This window comes from Homalodisca vitripennis, unplaced genomic scaffold (assembly GCF_021130785.1).
Source record: "Homalodisca vitripennis isolate AUS2020 unplaced genomic scaffold, UT_GWSS_2.1 ScUCBcl_397;HRSCAF=2297, whole genome shotgun sequence".
NCBI lineage: Eukaryota > Metazoa > Arthropoda > Insecta > Hemiptera > Cicadellidae > Homalodisca > Homalodisca vitripennis.
The window spans coordinates 1-26,180 of NW_025776502.1; the positions used below are offsets into that span (position 1 = coordinate 1).

The following is a 26,180-nucleotide window of genomic DNA, read 5'->3' on the forward strand; positions in this document are numbered from 1 at the left end:
CTGGATCAATTTAACTAACTCTTTTTGTGAAAATATTCATTAAAACCCTAGGAAGGTTTATATGAAAGGAAAGATTGGAAAAGTTACCTGAAATATTTTGGAATCTGGAAAAACAGTAATATTTATGTTTCACAATCCAAATTTAACTGATACTAGACCGCTGTTAACACTGTCAACTGAAGTTTGACAAAGTGGCTGAAACATCTGTTTACTTTAAATTTTTATAAAATATTAAGTACATAATGCTTGATCAGTAGTTATTAAGATAGCAAAGACAAACTTAATATCCAACTTTGACTATTGTGCCAGTGAGACGAATTAAAATCATCTAATTCATTGTAAATAATATTTAAACACTGTTATAAAAACCAACCTTTAGTGAACAAAGATATGAATGTTTTCACACAAGGTATTCCACACTGTATGCGTACGTATATAGTTTTTTTTTTGATCGGGGAAATAAGGCACCGTACCAAAACTAAGTGTTTGTAGACTCTTTTAAAAAAATATAAACATCTGCAAATGTGTTAATCTTTGTGATTTTTTAATAAGAAATCATCAAAGTGTAAGTATATCCTTTCTCAACTATTTATGTATATCCACTGTAAGTTTATCTTCTATATTGCCTATGAATAAGAATTAAACAGCATATTTACTGGAATTTTCTTGATTATTTTTATAGAATACATTCAAATGTCTCCATTAACTTTTATCACATTCAATCATATTCATTTCTCATTATTAGTTTTCTCTTAAAAACGTTTACTGCAGCATTTTGAATTGCTGTAATGTTTTTCTACATTTTATTTCTTTTAATTATAACACTACAACTTTGTCTTTTGAAGTGATATGTTGCTGTAGTGCTTAAGTTTTATGTTGCTTTTTTGTGGTTATGTCGTTATGGTTAGAGTAAAATTAGAAAAATTACATAATTTATTCTGAAATTTATATTCTTGGATTTGACCTCTTATTATCAAGATTCTTGTTTAAAACAATTTTTTTTCTACTATTCAGATTATTGATTAGCGAGAATATGTAATATCAATTAGTGAAATTATTAATAGTACATTTTATTTAATTCGAGAACTGATTAACACAAATGAGCATGCCTTGTAATCACCTTTGTCTTTGGCATCGTCCAAGTCACTAAACAGGTTTACCAGGGCAGCACAGGTACCCACTCTATATAGTAAATGTCATTAATAAAGCATTTTACACCTGGCTTGAGCGAAGCAGTTTCAGCTACTACAGTCCTAACCATTTACATCCATCTGTCCATGCTGTTCAATGCTCTAGCCATGTCTAATACCCACATCAATGTCCCACAGAATCCAGATGCTGTAGAAGCAGTTCCAGTACGACACACGAGCAGGGCTAAAAACTGCGCTTCGTGGGCGAAGTGTTCAACCTACTACAATCCCATCCCACTTACATCTAGGCTATCAAGCTGCGTTCGACCTCTTCTACTTTGCCAAGTGGACTATGCCAAAACCCCCTTCCACCAGGTAAGCATTCTCCAAAAGATATAAATCAATTACAAGAGACACAAATAAACTATGACAATAGCTAACACTTGTAATCACATTTATGCTTCATAATATAAAGGGTAAATATGTAACTCATTGTATGTATATATATTTTTTGGTAAAACATTTCATAAAGAAACGTACTATTGTGAATCTCCTAATATTTAAAATTTACTTCAAAACATTCAATAATTGCCCATTCATAATGGGAAAAAAATAATTAAACTTACCACCGTTCTCTAATTTTCGAGCAATGGAAAGTAAAATTTAATATTAATTTTAGGATGTTTATTACACTACTTGACATGAGTTTTATAAAGTATTTATATTCTTTTACTTTTGTTCTTGTTATCTGATATGAGACAACTCAGAATTTTTTTTAAATATCAAAGACGCCAAAAAAGATAAAATAAAAAAGTGTATTTAAATCAAACACTGGCTGAAAAATTTTATCCAAAAGTTTTTGTTTTATTTTTCATTGGTCTGACACTTAATGTATCAAAATAAATAGGTTATATGGACTTTTGGAATTGGGTTGTCAGCGCTTCTTCGTCATTTTGGAAAAAAAATTTGTTAAACAAAAAATGGTTCAATACAAGATCTTTGTTTAATTTCCATTATTTAAATGATGTCAGTGAAGGGAGACATTTAATTTACTTTTCTGTGTTCTAGATATACCTAAAGAGAAAACTCACTTTTGCGTATCTGTAAAACAGACAGGATGGTTTCATTCATTGAAGTACCATGAAGGTTTTAGCAAATATTTAGAAAAGGAAAATATAATTGAGATATGAATAACATAAAATGAAATGAAAAAATTATAAAATAAAGTATAATTGAGAGATGAATTACATAAAATGAAATGAAAAATTATTTATTTCAACTGGCAATGGTAAGACCAGATGGCCCTTTCCTTACAAAACCTGTATTTCAAAAAATAAAGTAGCTATTTATAATTCATTAAAACTAGCTACCAAAATTATTTTTTAACTCAAGAACTTAATTTGATTTTATTTTACAGATGTATGTAATTTTAAATGGGAGGGCATATTTTATAGTGGTCCCTATTATGAAAAAACATTTTCTTATTAGTTTTTTAAAACTTACCAAATTACCACTAGTAAATTACCTTAACAAAACAGTAATTTATATAATATATAAGTTACAAGAATCGTTTTTGTTTGTATAATTTTAGTGTAATTTAGTATGTTATACCAAATTTATTCTTTCCAAGTTCTACATAATAATTGTTTACTTAAAATTTTAACTTCCCTCAATCAAACTTTACCGTATTAAACTTACTAATTCGACTTTGCTCTACTGTTTTGTTTCAGGCTGCCCTGCTGGCGCCCGCGCCTCCATGTCAATGCGAAGATGTCCGTGTACCTCTACCTAATCGAGGGCTATTATGAACAGGGCCCGGATACTAAAGAGCATGGAAATCCCACCCTTTAGCGGAGAAGTCCTCCACTTTCCTGTAGTGTCAAACACTCGTGCCGTCCCAGCAAGGCCCATAAACTTGAAGGCAGCAAGGTCAGAAGCAGGCGTACGTACAGTCCCAACAACACCCTACTACTACAATTACAACCCGGAAACAACAACAACCCAGAAGAGTACCACCTACACCATACCAGTACCAGCACTAACGAAGACAGAAGAACAGTAACGCTAACGCAGTACCAACAACAGTACCACGATGAGGGTCAAAGTCAGCTACTACAACGAGGACGTCTATCTGAACCAGCGAGTTCGGCCTATGCGAGCTGATCAAGAGAACCCCGCTTGGTTCAACAACCAGAAGTACCATCTAGGAGAAGCAACAGTAACCAGAAACAATGGGGCAGAGAACGTTCTAACTACTTCCTGCAAGCACAGCTTTTGGGCTCGCTAACAAACCTGGAGAGGTGACTACCAACAACCATGCCCAGTGTGCAGCCCTTCCAGTTCAACGCAGTAACCCCCCCAATCAAGGTGTGCCTATTACCAACTTCTCATTCTACTAAATGTCTTGTGGAAAACTCAGACTTTAAACCTTTTTTTAAACATATGCAATAGAGTGGATTATACCTAGCTGTGCTTACACCTATATTTTGTAAACTGATTTTTATTTTATTTCATTGTTATAAAATATTTATACAAATGATCCATGGAAATATTTATTGTATAATATTTTGTTTTTGTTCCCAGTATGGCTACAACCCTCAACTGCAGTTTGCTAACGGAGAAGCTGTCTTCCTGCTCGCCCACACAATTACCACTATCAACAAACCGCCAAGCTCCTTATCTTTCTGGAGGAACTGGGAAAATTCCTGGACGGGGCGCATTGCCTGATCGCTGTTGACAAGCCCATCAGGCTCAGGCCTGTTAAGTGGATCATTTCCGAGACTTTGTACCTTTAATTCCAAACGAGTTTTTGAAAACTTTACACTTTTAAGATTGTAAACTATATAAGTAACAATCTCTGACACAATTTGAAGCACAGACAAGTTTTCCTCTTTACAACATCATAACAATGATGTCAGCCACAATAAACAGGAATTAACTATATGTTAAAAAGCGTTCCCATAACATCCAACATATTCCGACTTACCGAAAGTGCCTCTTACAAGCTCGTAACAATACCTGTTATCAAGAAGGCTCCTTACACTGAGTGACTTGAAATTGTAAAGATTAATTGTTTCAAAAGAAAAGCCTCAAAAGTTTTACCTCTGTGGAGCAGAAAATTTTATTTGTAAAATGTTGTTCATCATTTAAGTCTCAGGAATGCGATGAGGAATAATTACAGCTTGTATTTTCTCAATTTTTAAAAATCGTGGATCTATCCAATTAGGATTGGAATTGAATACCTAACTGAGAAACATGAAGCTTTAATGACACTATTGTTTGAGTTCACTGTTTGCCTTAAGTTTTACAGATAAATTATTTTACGATACTCTGTGTAAAAATTTTTCTTAATTGACATGTTGCAGAAACAGCTACGCCTAAATGACATGAAAACCAAGCTGCAAAGACTTAACTATTTAGTTAATGAAAAACATGAGTTGTGATGTTAATAGACTAACGACCGAAAACAGAATGGGTTAAATAGAAATTGTTTCTAAACATTTTAGGACTTTCAGGAAGAACAATTTATAAAAAGAAATAAAAATTGTGCTTAGTTAGCTGAACCACTAAGGTAACACCAATAATTATAATGAACCAATAGTTTTCTTCTCAGATTTAATAGTCGATAAATGCAATTCTTAGGTTGATTGGAACCCCAAACATTAAGTTTACCTCCCAGAGGAACGGAGTGGCTTGTGTTGGGTAACTATAGTCCCAAAAACAAATGGGGATTCCAGTCAACAATTCAATACTACCGCTGCCATACCAATGGCACCTACGGGTTAATCTCGACCAATGCAGGAAAGTGGAATCAGTGATCAGCAGCAACCGTCAAACTACCTCTAAAATTTGCGACTACCATGTAAGTTTCTGCCAGTTTTTTAACTCCTATTTTTCTTTTCCATATTTGTTCTTTCAGTGGACAGTTTATAAAATTCAAATGTTAGAAAATGGACAAATTTACGTTGGAACATTTCCCTTTTCCCATTAATATATTTTCATTAGTTTGTGTCTCCAATATATAACAATCACTAAATAACACAAATAAATCGGAGACTATTTTAAAATGCACACTTGGCATGCAGCTAATCACTCCCTGGATGATGCACTTTTTATTTATCCCCACATGATTTAGACTATTCACCATGAATTTGGGATATAATCGTACAATGAATCTTCTGTTCCTAAAAGTTCACGAATAACAATTGATGAAACGAACTTTATCTGAACTAATATATCCTAATCTATTGTCAATAAGGATGTGTATAGAAACATAACAACTTATCTTTGTTGCTAGATATTATATAAAAAGTATTATATCTTAATTTAATGTAAAATCGATCATTTCTTTATGGAACACTAGTTAGTTTTTTTCAAAATAAGTTATTTAAAAGTAAGATAAAGTTGTTCATAAAAAATGAAGTAAGGTATCAATAATATATTATATGATACGACTAGGACAAGTAATCATTATATTATTTACTTCCAAACATAACTATTTCATTTTCATAAATTCATTGTGTGTTTCGCATGTCAAATTTGTAGTTTGTATGCAAATACATACTATCAAACATTGCTGCAGAATGCACCTGCTGCCATTGAGGTCGATGAAGCCGCCAACAGAGACCCTGTGCCTTTTACCAATGCGTCTCCCGTATCGTCAACTACTTCCAGCAGTACAAGAACCAACAAAAGCCATACAACCAGGAGCAGCTCAACTTCCCAGGAGTGAAGGTCCAATCCGTGTCTGTCGATAAGCTCGTTACTTTACTTCGACGACTCTGAGAATCGACCTGTACAACGTCATCAATTACGGGCAAGGAGAGCAGCCACAGAACTACCAGTATGTGGCTCGCCAACCACAACTCAACCATAAGAGATTCAACATTGAGGCTAAAGTGGACAGTGACAAGGAAGCTGAAGCCATTGTACGAGTCTTCATTGGTCCCAAGTATAACTTGCAAGGCCAGCAGATCAGTCTTGAGTACGCCAGGCAATACTTTGTTGAGATAGACCGCTTTATCACCAAATGTGAGTAACTGATTTGTATTTCACTTTAATTTTGAAGGCATTACCGGTAATTAATATTGGTGATTAGCGAAACTTAGGGTCTATGACATAACTAGATATTTATATAATTTGATTCTTGTTTGACAAGAGCAACTTGAACTACATTGTCAAAAGTGGTATCTGTTTTCCAGTGAAGAGTGGCCAGAACAATCTACGTTATCAACTCTATGCAGTCTAAATGGTTCGTTCCACAACAACCTACAACTCGTCAGATGTTCAAACGTGTAGAGGAAGCTCTGCAAGAAAGGCAAACCTTACTATTACGATGAGGTCAGTATAGTACAAAAATATGTACAGGCAGTATTTGAACCACCGTAACACCTCTACAGTATATTTTTGACATCCTTTTTTTTCAAAACTTATTAGTTTTGTAAAATTAGTTATGCTAATTAGACACATGGCAGGTTTATAAGTCTCATAATTAAAGCTTATAATCTCACAGCAATATTAGTCTCAGTGCAACCATTCTGCTTGGACAATTATACTTCTCCTTTATTTATAGTTTTCCAAAGTAGTTCAACATGGCTAAATATTTTATTACATCTATTTTTATAATCATACTATTACATGCTCAATTTGTAATAAAAATCATTAGCAAATATAATATTGTTTAGAATTTAGTGGTTTTAATTTTTAATAACAACTCAAAATAAAAATATTTTCAAAGTCTTGCTTTAGGCTTTTTGCATTGTATATTGCGATGCAGTATATTATATTTACAGCAAGGAAAACTATTCAGTCTAAGACATGTATGTCACAATTTCCAGACCCAGAGCAAGAAACCCGTTGTCTTCCCCCAGAACCTTTGTTTTGCCCAAGGGCTTCTAGGGGCCGGCCAGGAGTATGTTCTTGCTGTATCTGTCCACCCCTACCAGGGCAGCCAGCCAGAACAGCAGGAAGAGAACAAGACCCTATGACAACAGACCCCAGGGCTTCCCCTATCGACCGTGTCGTTCAATTCGTGACGTTAACTTCCAGCAAGCCCAGAACATCCACTTCCAGACCGTCAAGGTCTTCAACAAGGACCAGAATGAGATTAACAAAGTTGAACAATAGAGAATCAAGTTTCTGACACTTCAAACCATCTCAAACAACAACATCTCATACTTTGTTTAATACTCTCTACTCAAAACCAATAGACAGTTCAGGGTTACACTAGAGCACTTAGTTGTACACCTTAGCTGTGGTCTTTACCTTGAACTGTCTTGTTTGACTTTGAGTTATGTATTACGAAAAAAATAAAAAGTACTGACTTGGAACTTTTACTGTTTTTTATTTTCCTTAACTTTAACCTTTGAATTAACTATTCTACACTGGTACTTTACAAGGGAAAACTAGCTGGTATTCTCTATTTGGCTTTAATATGTTATCTGAGTTTCTTAAATGAATATGTACAATCAAACATTGAAGCTATAATGAACATTTATCTACAATAGCTTAAAACTCTTTGTAATCATCACTGTTAAAACTGTACTTCCTACACATTACATAGCTATGGAGGGAAGAACTGATTCAATATGAATGTTGATTTGATACCACGATTCAATATCTGATCTAAAACTGGAAACACACACAATTCTCCTTGATAAACAAGATTTAAAGATTGGGGAGTGATTCATTCATTCATAAAAGGCACACAGTAAAAAATCAATACATATATTTTTTTATTACATAGGTATTCAATGTACATATTAACAATTTAAAACAATTATATCATAGACTCACCATTATGATTGTTTAAATGAAATAACACTAAACTTATCTACTCTGGCAAATCACTTAAAAATCTTCTCTTGTATGGAACCATGTTCTGCTTCGGGTCCGTATCTGTAATATATGTTAAGGAAAATTCTTATAAAACCAAAAAAATAGTTACCACCATACAGTATGGATGGTATGTCATTGTTAAAAAAGTGATTGCTTTACCAATTTCATTTTTAGTTTCAATGATTTATATTTATTTTTCCCTCGTTTTAGTAATTATAAAATAAACTAGGAAGCATCTTTAGAGTTCAGAATAGGAAACAGTTAGATAAAAAAGTGTGAAACAATTTGGTGATGGTCATTATTGTTTGTTGACATAACGTAACCATTTTTGTTCACCAGCTTTTGGGAATTTCACCAACTAAAAATCTGTTTATAATTTGAACAGATAAGTTGCACGTAAGTTAATTACAGCTTTTTATGAGAATAAAACAAATTTTTAAGATAGTTGTGGACAATGTTGAAACTGATTTTAAACTAGCATAAACATTATAATATAAAGCATTGAAATATTAAAAGGTACAATTATTTGGTTACAGTACAATCAATTACATAAACACACTCATTAGTTAATATGAATATTAAATTCTTAATGAGTATTCTAGATGAACATTCAGTATGTTACTGAGGGTTATTTACTTACTATCACAAAATCTGCTGTAATACATTTCAATAGATTGTAGCTTAATAATTGTATCTTTTAATTAACATCGCCTTATTATCATTATGGTAGATCAGTATCAGTTTTTTGGCCTACATCAACTAAAATAAACTTGTACCTCAATTGTAACTCAAATTATGTTCCATTTGTATCAATTTGTTGAGAATATGAAGTGGCCTTTCACTTGTGTGCAATAGCCAGCTCAGTTTATTTTTATTCTGTTATTATACTAGGAATGGATCAGTGAATGGAATTCCCAAGGATTGAGTCGAAGTTCTTGAGCTGGCAATAACTATAGTATGTAACAATTACGGATTGCGGCTGGGCCCAGGTAGGTTCACACTTACACACACACACCACAACTGAGTGTGGAGGTGCATGCATGTGAGATTACCTGCCTCTTCAACTGAAATATCTAATTACTAATACTGTATGAAACTATTTCCAACACTGTATAACTGTTAAAAACTGCCCCAAATATCTGGTTTTCAATCTCAGAAATTAGTCAAGCTCAACTTCTTATCAGTGACACAAAAAAATTCTAGGTTTACTGTATTTGAACCGACTTATCCATACAATGCATTTGCTTCTTTCTGAGTAACATATGAGGGGATTAAAGGAATCTAACACCTTGAGAACAATTACTGTTTAAACTATTAATTAGTTATTATTGAAACTGACAAAAATCATTGCCTACATTATTTTTTATAGGCATGCTTCATTTGAACACAACCCTCTACTATGTATTGCTAAAACTTTTATATTGTTGGCTAGTTATTAGAAAAAAATATTCTATTATATATGTTAACAAAACTATTACTATCTTATTATATACGACACTTGATTTTGCTGTGGGGGAATAAGAATGAAACATTTTGTGTGAGTGTATAAACATCAGTACAACATTAAGATGTACCCTTTCCAATTGTTTCAAGGTCTAATGTCTAATTATAATTTTAAAAAGGTAATTCATTACTACTACTCCAATGACCACAACAACCAAGCTTTCTTTAATTTAAAGTATTATAAAAGCAGCAGTTACAAAAATATTGGTCTGATTTTTCTGATAATTTTATTTATTATTAATACTTGCATTAATTCATAATCTCATGTCGGCAGAACGTTAATAAAACTTACTTTTACCACTTTTACTTTTACTTTTTAAGACAAATGATGTATGCTTCACAAGGTCGGTATACTAAGAAGCCAATCTAAAATATAACAGAACAGAAAATGTTCAAATCTCGTAAATGTATGAACTTTAAGTTAGGTCTATGTCATATTGTACAAGTCCTGGCTATTTATACAATAATACTAATTCAATACATTTGTAACAACACATTATTAAGTTTTATTTTTTAAATGAGACTTAAAAATCATACAAGGGTAATATAACAATTTGGTTTACAAAAGGATACGCAGATCGACAGGGGGAGGCCTGATCAAATCCGAATGACTGGGCAAACTTTTTTTCAAATCCAGCTTATCAGCATCAAATACGTGCTTGAGACGGTGAGATCTGTAAGCTCGGACATAAGCTTGGAATGCTTCTTGCGCCAAACTTTCTCAGATGAAAAGTTTCTACCTATCCAGCCACTCCATCTGCAATCAGAGCAAACAATTACTATAAATAAACTATTCTAACACATTAAACAAGTGATAAACGCAAGAAGCTATTCCTCACACTCACCATGGGTCAAATAGCAGGAGGGTAAAGGACTCTACAGCAGTCAAACGAATTATCAGCAGAGTCTGCAGATCTGGTGGCTTATAGAGAATAATAGTGCCTGTTTCACTGTATTTAACCGTTTTGTTGTTGTGTTTTTTTTTTTCTTATGACAAGAAGCTTAGGAATTGCACCTAGTCCTAAAAGGTTCTTTGCACTGCTTCCGAAGTGGCAGGATATTCTGTATGGCTAAGATTGGAGGTAGGGGCCACCTCTTGTCGTAATCCATGAGGAAGGATTTTGAGCATTAATCTCAGTCAGTCATGTCTCCTTGAAAGAAGAGAAGGCCAGCTCTGTACCATCTCTCCAGTAAAAGCAGGCAGGGGTGGCACTGCCTACCACCCCTGGTCTGCTTTTACTGCTTATGTATAGGATAGCAACTGCCTTTAGCAATTAGGGACGCACCAACTCCAACAATCATCCCCCGCATTAGACTAGACAAATTCATCAATTCTTACCCCAATATCTAGACATTTCCAGATAGTGATATGCCACTCCTGGATATTCCCATAGGGTTGCACAGATTTAAGTGACACATCAGTTTTTGCTGCACCCAGTGTACGTTCAACTGGAAGGTATAAACCAGCCCTTCTTGGGCTTATATTTAACCGTTTGTCTATTCTTAGTTTCATCATCTGCATTACTCAATCCTCCATCCACATCATCTTGTCACCCATTTTCTTTGCTTGGTTGTCACGAAAATAAACAAGAAATTGATCAATAATGAAAAATTCATTTAAATGAAATTATGATGGTGTATTTTGAATGTCTGGGATTCACTATTTCTGGAACTAATGTTGAACTTTATTAAACACCTGCTATGAAAACACTAAACATTTATTGATATCATCAACATTCCTTATAAATTCAGATTGCACTATTCATGTGTTCAAAAACTTACTAGTAGTAGAATATTCATTCCATTCCATCTTTCTCTAATAATAGAAAAACTAAGAAGCATATATACATCAAATACTATATTCTGTATTACTTCCCAGGCAGTATTATTAAGTATTTGACAAACAGTTGGGCAGCAACGATCACCTCGCCAAGCAGAGAGAACAGAGAGAGGGCAAGCTGCTGTGATGAAAAATGCAACAGTGAATCCCCACTGCTATTAATAATAATAAAAATTATTATTATTAGTAAATTTAAACAAAATTTAAATGAGACTGACAATTCCAACATCCATATATAACGACAAAAAACATATCTATGTAAAATGCTAGTGTCAAATTAAATAGACATTTACAAATTAATTCTTTCCAAATATAACAAAACTTACACTTATGTTGTGCAATACTAAATTTTTAAAATGTACCGTTCTTTTCTAATAAAGATGTGCATTTAACTAAACTACAGTTTTTCTGCTAATTATATGGAACGTAAGATTGGTGGCATTGCATCTTGCTATATAAATCAGCTGTACTTAACGACTAAATGCAGTTTATTATTGAATGAGTAATTGCCTTGTTGTTTGTTGACTTGCAGTTGTTAGTCATTTTTGTACTATCCTTTACTTTTTTATACATATTTCACATAAGTTTTTTGTAAGTTAAACATTTATTTTGAATTTTACTAGTAATGCTGAGTAAACTTACAAGTTTGAAAAACATCAATTTGTAAACAAATCTCATATTTTTTATTTATTAAGTGAAATAAATTAATAGTGTTTTGGTGTTGTACTGTTTATTTTTAACTGCACTTTAATATAAAATAATTTTATAACAACCTACTAATATTTTTACACATCTCTCATGAAAACAAAGTCAATCAGCTTTTTTAAAATTTTTGTATACAAGTTATTCTTTGTCTTGTGTATAAATGATTTTTACAAATTAGTATTTTTTACAATTATTATAACTTACTATATTTTATGAATAAACTAGATTTTTTTTATAAGGAGGTGTCCCCTTATAAACCTCACTCTGCCCATCCTCATGGGCCACTGGTTATCAAACAGTTTAAGAAGGAGAGTCAATACAGTTCAAGATACTTATAAAAAGTGCTTCAGTCACAGACAGGTTTTGAAACTGTACACTATCTCTTAATTTAGATCCAAAGTCCGACGCCTCAGACTGCTTTGCCATTGGCTCTCCTAAAATATTTTTAATTGGTTAAACTATAATAAAAAGATAATTTTGAAAAAAATCTGATAAACAGGTGAAATAGTGCTGTTATTCTTAGCAAACACTTTTAAAATATATTGATGTAATTAGGTAGAACTTTTTTTAATAGTTTTGACAATAACATTGCATAGTCCACTGGTGCAAACTCTGGATTTTGTTGTACTGCAGAGCAAAACTAGAAATGTGGAGATTAAACTATTTCTGCCTGTTCCACACCAATAAAACTGTATAACAAATCATACTCACCGGTCCCTGATTGTCAACAACTGGTGTCTTAGGATTGATATCCAACTCGTTGAAGAGAAATGCCAGCTTTCTTGAGATAACGCACATACTTAATCTCCTCCGGCCTCAGCATGAGGACAGCTCGACCAGTGCCACCAACTCCTCTCGCGGTTTCTTCCCACTTTGTGGATATATTCCTAACCAGCAGAAGAACAAGATCAACTAACTAACTAATTAATTTGTATTATCAACTAGCAACAATCCTTGGTTTTCAGCTCCATTAATTCAAATCATTACTAAAAATCACAAATAGGTTCCAAAAATGAACTGTTACTGAGCAGTTGTCTAGATAATGGACACTTGTTGTATTACCGCGATATCATCCGGAGGGTCATACTGCAGGATCCAGCCGACGTCTGGGATATCGATTCCTCTTGCTGCCAAGGTAGTTGCCAGCAGGATTCCTTCAGTTGCGTTAGCTGAACTGGAAGAATGTTTTTGTTCGCTTTTCTTGCTTTTGCTTTGCCCTAAAATAGACAACATGATTTGTCACTCTACACAATAACATACAGCATTTTAACAGAATGAGATCTACAGTAACACATTCCCTGCTGACTGCATATTATCAGGGCCTATTTCAAGTGCTTAACTTTTTAGTCAAAATCCAAGTGAGCAAAACTTTACAAGCATGTTTGTTCTTTCTGTGTACCATTTTTTTTACATTCAAACAAATAACATTGGAACTGAGAAACAACAGAAGCCAACCTCCAAAAAAGTGACTGCCATACATTTAATTCTTATGTTTTTTAATTCCAAAAAAAGTGCATTGTCAATAAATACTATATTAATTTAAATATTAAAGTTTTGAAGAGAAATTTCTGCTATTAAAATAATAAGGACATAAGGAGTTTTTATTTACTCAGCAAAGATATTTTTTATCAAATGATTTTTGTGGAAAACAATCAAAAAACAGTAATAAAACTATTACTACAATGAATTTTTGTCATACTCCATGTATGAAAATATTAAGATATAGTCCAGGAGCTAAGAGCTAACTTTTATTGTGTAAGCACACAACCTTGGCTTTTCTATAGAAAAATACTGGAAATTGATTCATAGAAAAAACGTCAATCATGAGCCATGCCAGTTTTGGTGGTGGTCAAAATTAGAGGATATCAAAATATGATGCAATAATTTTGTTGTCTGATCATTTTTTCTCAATTTAACACACTCATAACCCGATTCATCAGACACCAATAAATAATAGTTATATCACCATCAGACTACTAGATTAAGAGACAAAGTAGTCACTTTTGAGTTGGTCTGTAAGTAGGTTAGCCAATGCTGATTTATAATTTATGTAGATATCTGACATTTGGTTTTTAGTGCACCAATGTAAGAAAGATATAGCAAAAAAATTAAGCTAAAGGAAAAATAAGATCAAAAATGGTCTTTTCATACCCTTTAACTCTTTGGATAGAGTCCCATTCCCACCTACACCAAAACTAATGCAGATAAAAATGTATTTATTTCTTTCTTTAGAGAAATTCCTCAATTGATTAAAAAAACCAGGTAGTGTCCTCTTACAATGCTCCTGTACCAATAACCAAATTAACTAAATACTGTTGTCTCATTTAAGCTTTTGTCACAATATTTATTATCCAAACTTTGATATATTAGTACTTAGATATGTTTTTATGTAGAAAAAGCTTCACATTATAAGTAAATAATATGCTATGAGCTGATACTTTTTACAGTTTAATTTTATCAACAGAAAAAAGGTACTTAAAATGGGAAAATACCTCAATTCATCCGTCCTGCCGAGTTATACTTATGTATATGAGGCTCGCAATTCATTAGTTTAAACACTTTAATCCAACTAAGGTGTATTATGTAAAGTGAAAACAATCCATATACCATGATAAAACCATAAACGATCATAAACAAATAATATCAGGTTTGAATAAAATGAACTCTACTCACATGGAATACACAAAACACCTGACATCGATATAGTTGAGCAGCAGGTCATGGTAGACAACTGAACAGCCTGGCAGGAGTTAAAAAAATACCATCACTTTGTTCTTCTTGTACTTCCTGAGGAAGGCAAGAAGCACATGGAATCTCCTCTCCGAGGGGACAACCAAGTATCCTGAAACAATAATTATGCCATGAATTAATATCTTTGCAGTTTAATGATATGCCAAAAGAAGATACGGTACATCTACTAACATGAAATAATAAAAATACTTAACAAACACCAACCTTCTGCTGAAACATTTTTCATTTTTTTTATAAAAATATGGTTTACACACACGGTTTATAATATTATAAAACTTAGTTTCAGGTATGTAAGGTGTTTAGGCATTCAAAAAAATAAATAACAGAGAACGTTTGATCACTTAATACCTTCACTTCGACACGAGTCAAGTACCAACTTTAGGAGAGCCGGAAATGGTAGTAAGAGGTGTCCACCGCAGTCAATGTGTTAAATGAAATTTTAAGTCAATTTCCACAGAACATTATTCTAAAGTAAAATATATTACATCTATGTGAATGATTAGTTTGGCTCCAGTTTACTTTCCTCGTTAGTCCAATGTCTGAGATCTGATGCTTACACAGACTTTACTCATTACTCCATCAATCTTGGAGTCAAGTTCATCTGAAGAGATCAGCAACAACAAGTCGGCGACAAAAAAAGCTCAAAACAAACTCTTTTCATGAGGATAATCTAGGAAAGAGGCACTCTCATTATCTCATCAGTTGAACAAATCGTTCTGATTGTCGAAACATGTTCTTTTTTCAAAAACATGTTTCTGATGTTGAAAAGAGTTTCGTTTTTGAGCTTTTTTGTCGCCGATTTTGTTGTTGTTGATCTCTTCAGACGAATATGACTCCAGATTCTAGGAGTCTAGTCTGTAACAGCGTCAGATTCCAGATGCTACACTAAGAGGAAGCTGAACTGAAGCTAAACTCAACATTCACATTTGAAATTAATTCTTTCCCATCATAAACTACATTGTATTACATCTAGTTCCAAGACTTGCATAAATCTTTTAAAGTAGTATAAACAGATCAGTAATTTTGGAGGACAAAATTTGAATTGAAGGATGTTCGTAGGCAAATCATCTAGGCGGATCCAGAGCGCATCATGTGACCTAGTCTTATCCCCAAAATCCTAAAATAACTACCTAGTGAACATATTAAATTAAATTTAAAACTAATTAAAATTAAAAGCAATTAATTAAAAGAGACTGAATGATATTAAAATTAAACCCATTATAACCTAAATCTGTATTATATAATGATGTATATTTGATTTCTAATAGATTGAAGTGTTTGGGTACAAGGGATGAAACAGCCATAGACATTTTCTTTGGTTTTAGACATGTGAGGAACATGTGTTTCCACTCGCATTATTATAACGTATTTTTGAAATTACAAGTGATTCATTAAATTTTATAACTTATGATGTTTATTTACTGCAAATTTGATGATATATTGATTAATATACAGATGGAGTTTTCATTTAATAATGTAATAACAGATAGAACTTTAATTGCTAAACGCGTGTTTCTGAATGCACTTTAATCAATAGGTGTGATATATGGTATTTTATACATAAAAATTGAATGTGAGATAAGTATGTAAAACAAAATCTGGATTATTATTCTTTACTAATACAAATTCTACAAAAACTAAAGGGTTAAGTGATAGTACCTATATCAATAGTGAAATCATCTTGAGAGGACTATTTGAACATAACACACATTTTGAGCAAGTGACCTACATATTTGACTTTAAAATTTGGTATATATAACCTTGAGTAAATTATTTAAAATAAACACACTTTCCAAATATAGTATTATCAAAATCTGCATTATTGCACAACCACCTCTAATTGCAGCTTTGATAGAAAAAGATTGAAGTACCCTTGGGTGACACCAGTAGCTGGCGTAGTTTTCCGACTTGACATCAGCTCCCACACTGTGAGGCTGAAATCTCATGCCAGTTATCAGAGTGGTCAGTGCATGACACTTGAATGAAGCAGTAGCACTGAACATCACCGACTGCCCGCTTTCTGTCTGTAAAAAAACACTGATTCAATATTTTATTTAATGAGCTTTAACGAAGCTCATAACTTGTTAGGTTGGGGAAAGTTCAATTCTATATGTCTGTCTGTCTGTCTGTCCACATAACTTGAAAAACGGAGTGGACCTATGGACTTAAAATTTTATATGAAGCTTCATTTCTCCATAAGGGGACACTGAGTTCAATTATGGTGTGCGTCACTCCATGGGATGTGGCTGAGTATTAGCGAAATATTTTTACATTGGTCTTAAGGGTAACTGTGATAGAAACAAGAAATAAACTGAATAAGTAAATTTTGTAAACAAACTGTTTTACAATCGTATGAGATTTTAACATGCAATAGTTTTTATTCACAGAATAAAGAAAAAATATTATTAGACTGGAGAAAATGTTGAATATTGGTGACAACATCTGACTTCAGCGCACTCTTAAGTTGTAGTACTCCTCGCTAGCCTTGACCAGAACTTTAATTTAGACACTACTATAAAGCTTTACTTACTGAACAAATACGAAAATGTATCATAAGGCATGATATCTCGAGAAAGATTTTATGTATCACTTTGAATTTTGCATGAAACTTCATTCTACATAGACAAGAATGAGTTCTATAGTGGCATTATTTCCAACCATTGAATTTTGGCTGAGCTTCATTGTTTGCCTTTCACTCAGCAGGCTAACACAATTTATCTTTCGTCTGCTGACAGGATGTCATTTCTTTTTTGTGTGATTATATATATGTATGTTTATATATATGTGTATATATATGTATATGTGTATATAATATATATGTATTATATGTATATATATATATATAATAGGATTTGAAATTTTGCATGCTACCTTAGCAAAGCCTGCTATGTGACACGTGGTGTGGCGTACTTTTATCTTGTTTATTTTACAAAACAAGAAAAAGTCTATAAAAATTTTCTTAACATTTTCAAAAATGTTGAACACCCTAAACACTAGCTAGAAAACTAAGGAAATACCAAAAGTATCTTTTACTATTTTTACATCTAAAAGGATGCACATAAATGATACATCACGCTAACCTTGTGATTTGTTTACTGTTATTTTTTAAGCGTGGTTGCTTATTTTCTTTATGATTTTACCCATTAAAACTCATGGAAACTTTTAACATATTTTCATCAACTATAATTCATATTACTAAAAACAGATTATGGATAATTACTTTTACGTCTGAAATGTTTTTGATTTGCATTGGAGGATCTTACATTATAAATATTTTTTATAAACTACTTCAGGTATTCATGCTCCAAATATGTTCACAAACCATTTGCGATTATTACCATTCCAAGAGATATGTTTGTTCTTACATCCAATCTATTAGATTTTTTTTGGAATTTTCGTATATTGTACCACAACAAAACAGAAATCCTAGATTAATTATTTTTAATTAAAAAGCAAAAAGGTTAAATTGAAGGACAAACTAGACATCTTAGTAAAAGAACATTTTAAATTCATTATGCATAATGACAATGTATAGCATGGTAGGATCTTATGACTGATGTACGAACCTGTGTAACTCAAACACGATAGTTTGTTATTTTTATGTTTTTTGTGTAATTTATGTGTTTTGCATTAAACACATCTTAATGCAGTTTAAAATATGACACCAGGCATGATACATTCATTTATCTTGAGATATCAAAAAATTAACCCTCTCCCTCTCTCCCCTCTCCTCCCCCCTTCTCCCTATCCCCCCTCACTCCTCATCATTAACCCAAGAGTTATCACTGCACAGAAGAAATAAGAACACTAAAACAACATGTCACTCGCGCAAGGGTAGATAGAAGACTCATGAAAAAATCAGTTTAGTCCATTATTGCATTATTTAGTTTTTTTACACATGTATTTAAGTATGAAGGTTTTTTAGACACCTAAAGAAAAGGAAGGGGATAGATTTCAATCCTTGATACGAGGGCTGTTTTTTAAGTAAGGGCCGTTCTCGCCGTACACGGTAGTTAGTTCGCGTTCCTGCCGTAAACGAGCGTGCGCCCCGCCTCCCCAGCATTCCTAGCGAACAACTTCCATGTCAGTTGCAGCTCTGTAGCTAACCTGTATGCATTACTGTGGATCTTTAAAAATGTTTAAGATTATCGAATCACCCGCCGGCCGCGTGTGAAATTTCGGTCAGTGATACGATTTTTGATTGCAAGAAACATGTCGGCTGCTGACATTCACCGTCAGCTTTGTGAGGTGTATGGTGCCAAGGCAATGAGTGAAGGAAATGGGTCCGAGAATTTAAAGATGGTCGCGAAAAATGTCCACGATGAAGATCGCTCAGGCCGCCCATCTGTGATCACGGGAGATTTGGTTTACTGCAGTTGACGCAAAAAATTCATGAGGACCGATGGTTCACAATAACCACTCCTCTCTATGGAATTTCCTCAAGTGTCCAGGTCAGTACTGTAACAAAATTGTGTCAGAAAACCTAAACTTTAAAAAATTGTGCTCAAGATGGGTACCCAAACTCCTCACTGAGGATCACAAAAAAAAAGAGATTAAGCAGTTCTTTGACTTTCTTGACCCGCTACGACGAGGAAGGAGACGACATGGTTGTAGTCGAATTGTCACAGGAGATGAAACATGGGTATCCCATATCACTCCTGAATCAAAGCAAACAGTCCATGGAATGGCGGCACACAACTTCTCCAGTCAAAGTCAAAGCCAAGCAAACGCTGTCGCGGCGCAAAGTTATGGTACTGTGTTCTGGGACAGGCTGCGGTGTTTTGCTAGTGGACTTTATGCCGCGAGGAATGACGATTAACTCAGAAGCCCTACTGCGCAACCCTGGCCAGTCTCCGACGTGCCATTCAGAACAAAAGACGTGGCATGCTGACAAAGGGAATTCTGCTCCTCCACAACAATGCAAGGCCTCACACCGCTGCTCGGACACAGGAAATGATCGAATCTTTTGGTTGGGAAATTTTAAATCATCCGCCGTACAGCCCCGACCTTGCTCCGAGCGATTTCCACCTTTTTCGGTACTTGAAAAATCATCTTGGCGGGAAGCGCTACAATGACGAGGAAGAAGTACAAAGACGGTCGTGAACTCCTGGTTGTCAGAAGCAGGCGGAACCAAATTTCTTTGAAGAGGGATTTCAAAACTTAGTTTTAAGATATGATAAGTGCCTTAACAAACAAGGCCAACTATGTAGGATAAAAAATAAAAAAAGTATGTAGATTCTGAAAATAAATGTATTTTGAAAAAAAAAATTGTTTATTTAAAAAAAAACGGCCCTTACTTAAAAAAACAGCCCTCGTACATTGCGTTATACTCTTTGTAACATACAACAATGGCAAATGTGCCGAAATTGTATATATCCTTAGAAATGATCCATCATCTATAACAAACTTTAAACAAAGAAGTACAGAAAGGCAAATCAAACATTTTAATGTAAGTCCACTTGATTTTGTGAACTAGCTCTAAGCTAATAAATCTATATGATGTTTAATCATGAATTTGATATTACATAAACAGAATTAATTAAAATGACAACAGATTAAATCACCACAAAAACCCACACCCACACCTTACAGTAACTTACTAGTACAACATACCAGGTAGTAAACTGATGATTTTTCTTGATGTCCTCCTCGAATCCGACCTGAGTATCTCATCAACCTCATCAATAAATAAGACTCCACAGGTTTTTGACCATAAAGCCTTCAGTGTTCTGGAGATGGTCCAACAGGCGACCAGGAGTTGCGACTATGATGTTCCAATCCTGTTTGTAACACCAAAATAAGTTTTAAAAACCAAATAACTAGCACAAACCTTTTTTACATCCTTATGTACTAACACAAAACCATACATTTTGTGTATGGGATTTTTTACAGTCAAATATTCTCTTCTGGATCAGAATCCATTACTATCAACCTTTATACAATAAACCATCGATTTACCTGTCTTGAATTGACCAGATGATCAAATGAGATACAGAATTTCACTAATATACAAAATTCATAGTAGATTAAAAATAGCAAATGAACTTATTTTGGCCAACTGTTTATTCCTTTCTATTCTTTCTGATCACTTTTAAAGTTTACAGTATTTATAAAACTTAAACCAATTGCTCTAACACTTCTCAAGGTATCTTTTTAAAGTTTTGAAACTTACTTTAGTGTATTTTTAAATTTACAGTTATGTATCACAGATGTTAAGAATAAGGAAAAGCAGATAAAATGTCTGTAGGTTAATCCAGAGCCTACCTTAGTCCTATTGAATCTTCCTGAACTAACAGACAGTCATCTTTTATCAACATAAATACTTTTTTTAATTTTTCATGGATGTGTTTTTATAATAAGTGTAATACAGTTTACATTTGACTGCATTATACATTTAAATTTGCTTAGTTTCTAAAACAAATAAAAATTATGAAAAGTCAATTTAAACTACCCTGTTTAATTCAAATAAAAATAATGAAATATTTGAATCCAATAGGCAACATAATAACAAAAATAAGTCGTTTTTATCACTAGTAGCAAAGGTGGTTGTTTTCTAGTGTACAATCATGTTTTTGAGGCGAAGCCAAGGTCTGATATATGATTAAGGACCTACAGACTCTTTAGTCCTATGTGGTGAATAATAAGTGTTTTTTTTTTTTTCAAACAAAGAAACAAAATTAAAATGTAATGTTTTATTTAAATTTTTATTATACAATAACTCAACATAGTAATACTTTCAATTTTGCATATCAAAAACAGCTGTGTTCTTTTCATTTTACTTCTATTGCAAACAATACCAAAGTTTGAGGTTATCAAGAATATTTTATTATCATCCCACATAACAAATGTATTTTACAAAAACGCTTATTAAAATATGCAGAAAGATACATACATTAAAAAAAAATATTAACAATGGCCTACAAGGAAAATGGCTTATAAAATTATCTATGTACATAAGAAGCCACAGAAAACAGAGCACAAATTTACATACTGTAAAAAACTAGAATTGTGCGCTAGCTTATTTTTTAGATCTTTTTTATAAGGCAACATAAAACAATCACTTTATGGACCAATTTTCTTATTAAAAAACCGCTGTTTAATTATGCAGTCTGATACAAAAAAAACTAGTTTTAAGATCTCAAACATTCCTTAATTTCTTGCAACCTCTCAAATGTTGAGGTGCAGGGTCTATTGTGCATGCAGCAAGCGCTAATAATGTTTAATTGATGTACCCCAGTATAGCTTGTCCGCTTCTGTTGCTCTGTTCGCACCTCCCATGAGCATGCCAAATGTTTAAAGCGTGATACTTCAGCAACTCCTTCAACACTCCATAAGTTTGTATACACAGCTCCCTGGTAGGGGTGATTATAATACATCCAGTTCCTGAAATATTGCACTATCAGATAAATTCAATTCCAAGAGAAATAATAATCACATTAAAAAACATTTAAATTTCAGTATATAAACAAATGTTTGTGTACATGAACAAATAATAGGTTAACTCACACAAATTTTAAATATAATAGTTTCCGAAGATAAGAAAAAGTACTTTAAAAACCTCTAATTTAACTGTATACATTTTTAGATAATTCTGCATAGATTCTGCATCAAGCGAAGAAACCTTTATCTTATCATTGACAAGATACCCTCATCACATAGTCCTTTACATAACACTGTGACAAGTGTACAACTCCACTGCTCAGATGCTAGACAACAATCCAGGTGATAGAGGTATTCTCATTGTCTGATCAGTGTGCAAAATTCATTCCACTACGATGTTTCAGACACAATCTATCAGCATGGTTGAGCAACTGAGTTTTCTAATCAAATCAAATCAAATCTTTATTCACATATATACATTGAGTACAGCGATTGTGTTATTTGAATTACAATTGTTAAGTTTCGAATTAGGTAAAAAAGTATGTTACAGTAAGAGTTACAGAATTTGTCATTATTCATCTTCATTGCTGAGTTTCTCCAAAACTCCTGGACTGTATATATTATTCATTCCAGCAGCCAGTCTATGAGTCTTCTCTTCAGATTCTTCTCAGGGATTCTCTTCATTTCTTCTGGCAGACAGTTGTAGAAGGCAGCTCCTCGATAAGATGGTTTCTTCTCGAATAGACAGAGATGATGAGTGTCGAGTGTGAAGTTGTGCCTATGCCTTGTGTTGTATGTGTGGTGGTCTCCTAATCTGGCTCGGCCTATTTTTACTGCATGCATTACTGTTTTCAAGAATATAGAGTGCAGTGACTGTCAAGATCCTGAGCTCCTTGAAGGCTTCTCTACATGTCTCTTGCGGTCCTTAGTCCTTTCAAGTGTTCTTATGGCTCTTTTCTGAATTACCAATACTCTTTGGAGGTTTGAAGCGCACTTGTCCCACCCAGGGCCACTAAACCATATCTTAGGTGGATTTCAAATAAAGAGTAGTAGGCTATGATGGCTGTTCTGTTATCACTGACCTGCTTTAGCCTTCGTATAGCATAGAGACCCATTGTTCAGTTTTTTACAAAGTTGGGTCACATGAGGTGTCCATGAGAAGATTGTTGTCAAGGACTATGCCTAGATGTTTATTCGAGTTTAGTGTTTTTAGTTCTGGAAGGCCTTGGTAGTCATTGGGAAGTGATGTGTATATCAGTTGATAGGTTTTACTTTCATTCAGGACCAGATCATTTTGAAGGCAGTACTGTTTTTGCCATGTTGTATGCCACATAGGAGTTTATTTCAAGCTCTTGTCGATTTTTGGTGGCAACAAGTAGTGCTGTGTCATCAGCAAACATCACTGTCTCACAAAACTCTGAAAGGTAACTTGGAAAATCATTTGGTGAGGAGTATATAATGTACAGGGCCAAGGACAGATCCTTGTGGCACTCATCTTTTTCATTGGGAGGGTTTCAGATTTTACTGTGAGAAGGGTGTTGTTATCCTTGTAGCTGAAACTCAACCAATTGTTTCCTATCGCTGAGATAACTTGTTGAACCAGCTGGCTTCTTTTCCAATTATCCCAAGTGCCTTGAGCTTTCCAATTAATAGGTTGTGGTCCAGGCAGTCGAATGCCTTGCTGAAATCGAGCCATGACACTTGTTGCAACACATCCCTGGTCTAGTTTATCAATAATGTATTCAATTAGTTGTACTACTGCAGTTGTTGTTGATCTGTTCTACACTTAGGTTACATTATATTTTCTAGTCCAGGTGTCTCTGATGTTGAAACCATGTAGAGTTCATTTTGAGCTTCTTCATCGCCAACTTCTTCTGAATCTTTTCAGATGAACATGACTCTAGGAAATCCAGAAGTCAAGTCTGTGACAGTGTCAGATTCCAGATGCTACACTAAGAGGAAGGTGGTGTGGAGCTCAACTTAACATTCAAATTGAATCAACCCTTCCCACCATAGCTACAATATTTATATCAAATTTATTTAATTTAAGAACCCAGACAGTTTAGAGGGTTGATAACAGCCATCACTATGGACTAAATAAACTGTAACTTCCAAATTATAATCTCCTACCTCTCCTCTGGTTACTGATAAAACTATTTATAAATAACTTTAAAATTTTTTGAGGAATAAAACTTGATATGACTTCTAATTTTATAAGTACAATGTTATTTTAACACTAAGTTATTTTTCTGCTATATTTATATAATTCTTGTTTAGTTGAAAATGCATTAATCCGAAGATAGATCAGTTCCAATCAGATCAGAATAATGATACTTTATTTATACTTGTAAGCTGTGTTACTACCAGTACAGGCTTTGATGATTCAGTGTTTGGATAATTTGTTTACTTGCTTATATACCATAAGGTGTTCTAATACATTTGGCCTACCAATAATCATACCGATACACTGGAAAATGTACTTAGCATTATACTCGAATATGTTATTTCTATATTAATAAAATATTGCACCTGGATACAAAATGACAAAATACATATAAGTTTTTCTGTTTCAGCTATATAGATATAAGGAATATTTGAAATTCCAAATCCAGTTCACTGTAAAGGTTATTGTACAGTGGGTGATATAGAGTGACGCACCTTTACCATTCAGACACTACACTATTTTGTACTGCTGGAGCAATCAAAAGTAATTCAAAATTGGTTAACAAAGGATTATAAATCATGTAGGAATTGGTTGGATTATAATGGCTGATTGATTCAAAAGGAATCAACTGTCACCTCTCAGATCTGAAGACTGAGTAATCATTTGACTAGCACAATAAATGAGTCTGTAATATGAAATTTTTTAAAAATGCATACCACAATTTTACTCTTTATTTTGTACATACACTTACCATTCCGCTGCTTGAATTTGAGCGTGTGCATGAGCTCAACAGCAGGTATGAGAAAAGCTAGAGTTTTCCCAGGAACCGGCTTTAGCAGAAGCCACAACGTCGTACCCTGCAGTTTGTAGTGGTATCGTCTTAGCCTGAACGTCAGTCATGTTAGTAAAACCCATCTCCTCTATAGCTCTCAGTGTTTTCTTACATACATGACCATCTAAGGCTGAAAATGGTGCTCCTGTTTCTAATTTTATAGGAACGGGTCCTGAAAAAAATAATCAACTCTTTTCAAATCATGATATTATATATTACAATTTCTGAGATAAAATGTAGCCAATCTTTAAGTTAATAATATGTATGTCTTATGTTAGAATAACTAACGAAAAATCTTCTTATTTATTCATTACAGAACTAAATGTATTATATATTCAAATGTACACTAACAATTAAACATATATTAATTTAGCCATCTAATCATAACAAAATTGAGGCTCAATAAATTTTTATCTTCTGTTGTTATTTTATGTCATTAATTACTTTAAATCAATTGTAAACATTGGTACACAAACTATTGGTACACATCGTCATGTAAACATGTTAAAATGTAATAAAACATGTTTAACCTTCGCAGTTCCCATTTCCCAAAGTCACATCCATGGCCTATCACAGCCCATACTAGTAAATTTACAAGTAAAATATTTAAGTTATTTGGGGTACAAGATATTGTAGAAAAACTACCCAACAGTTTTTTATATATATATATATATATATATATATAATATATATATATATATATATTGCTGTTTTTTCATTTACTTCATTTTATTTACTTAACAAGAAGACTACAACGCAAATTACTTTTGAAACAAAAATAAAAATTCTCAAAGAGGTATTTCAGTTAACAATTTTTGTGTAATTTAAATATAAAAGTTGTTTGAAATTTTTTTTAATATCTAATATATTTTCTGGATTTTATTTGCAATACCATACGAAAACCACAAAAGAGAGATAACCAAATATCATACATTTAAACAGTTTTCTAGATACAAAATAAAACATAATATGATAATGCGACCAAAAAGTTAAATCTGTACTCATAATAGAAGAGCTTGGAAAATAGTTGTTACTATA

The 26,180-nt window shown here is 33.3% G+C and overlaps 1 protein-coding gene and 1 pseudogene across 1 annotated transcript; one reads left to right on the top strand and one right to left on the bottom strand.

Moving 5' to 3' along the window:
- The first annotated feature begins 3,222 nt into the window (after positions 1–3,222).
- LOC124370643 (larval serum protein 1 beta chain-like) lies at positions 3,223–6,439 on the top strand. Its single transcript, XM_046828930.1, has 4 exons — positions 3,223–3,348; positions 5,713–5,806; positions 5,889–6,161; positions 6,332–6,439. Exons 1-4 carry the CDS (start codon positions 3,223–3,225, stop codon positions 6,376–6,378), a joined length of 540 nt encoding a protein of 179 aa, XP_046684886.1. The 3' UTR covers positions 6,379–6,439.
- A 715-nt stretch (positions 6,440–7,154) lies between these two features.
- On the bottom strand, positions 7,155–25,327 carry LOC124370644 (annotated as a pseudogene).
- Positions 25,328–26,180: the final 853 nt, after the last annotated feature.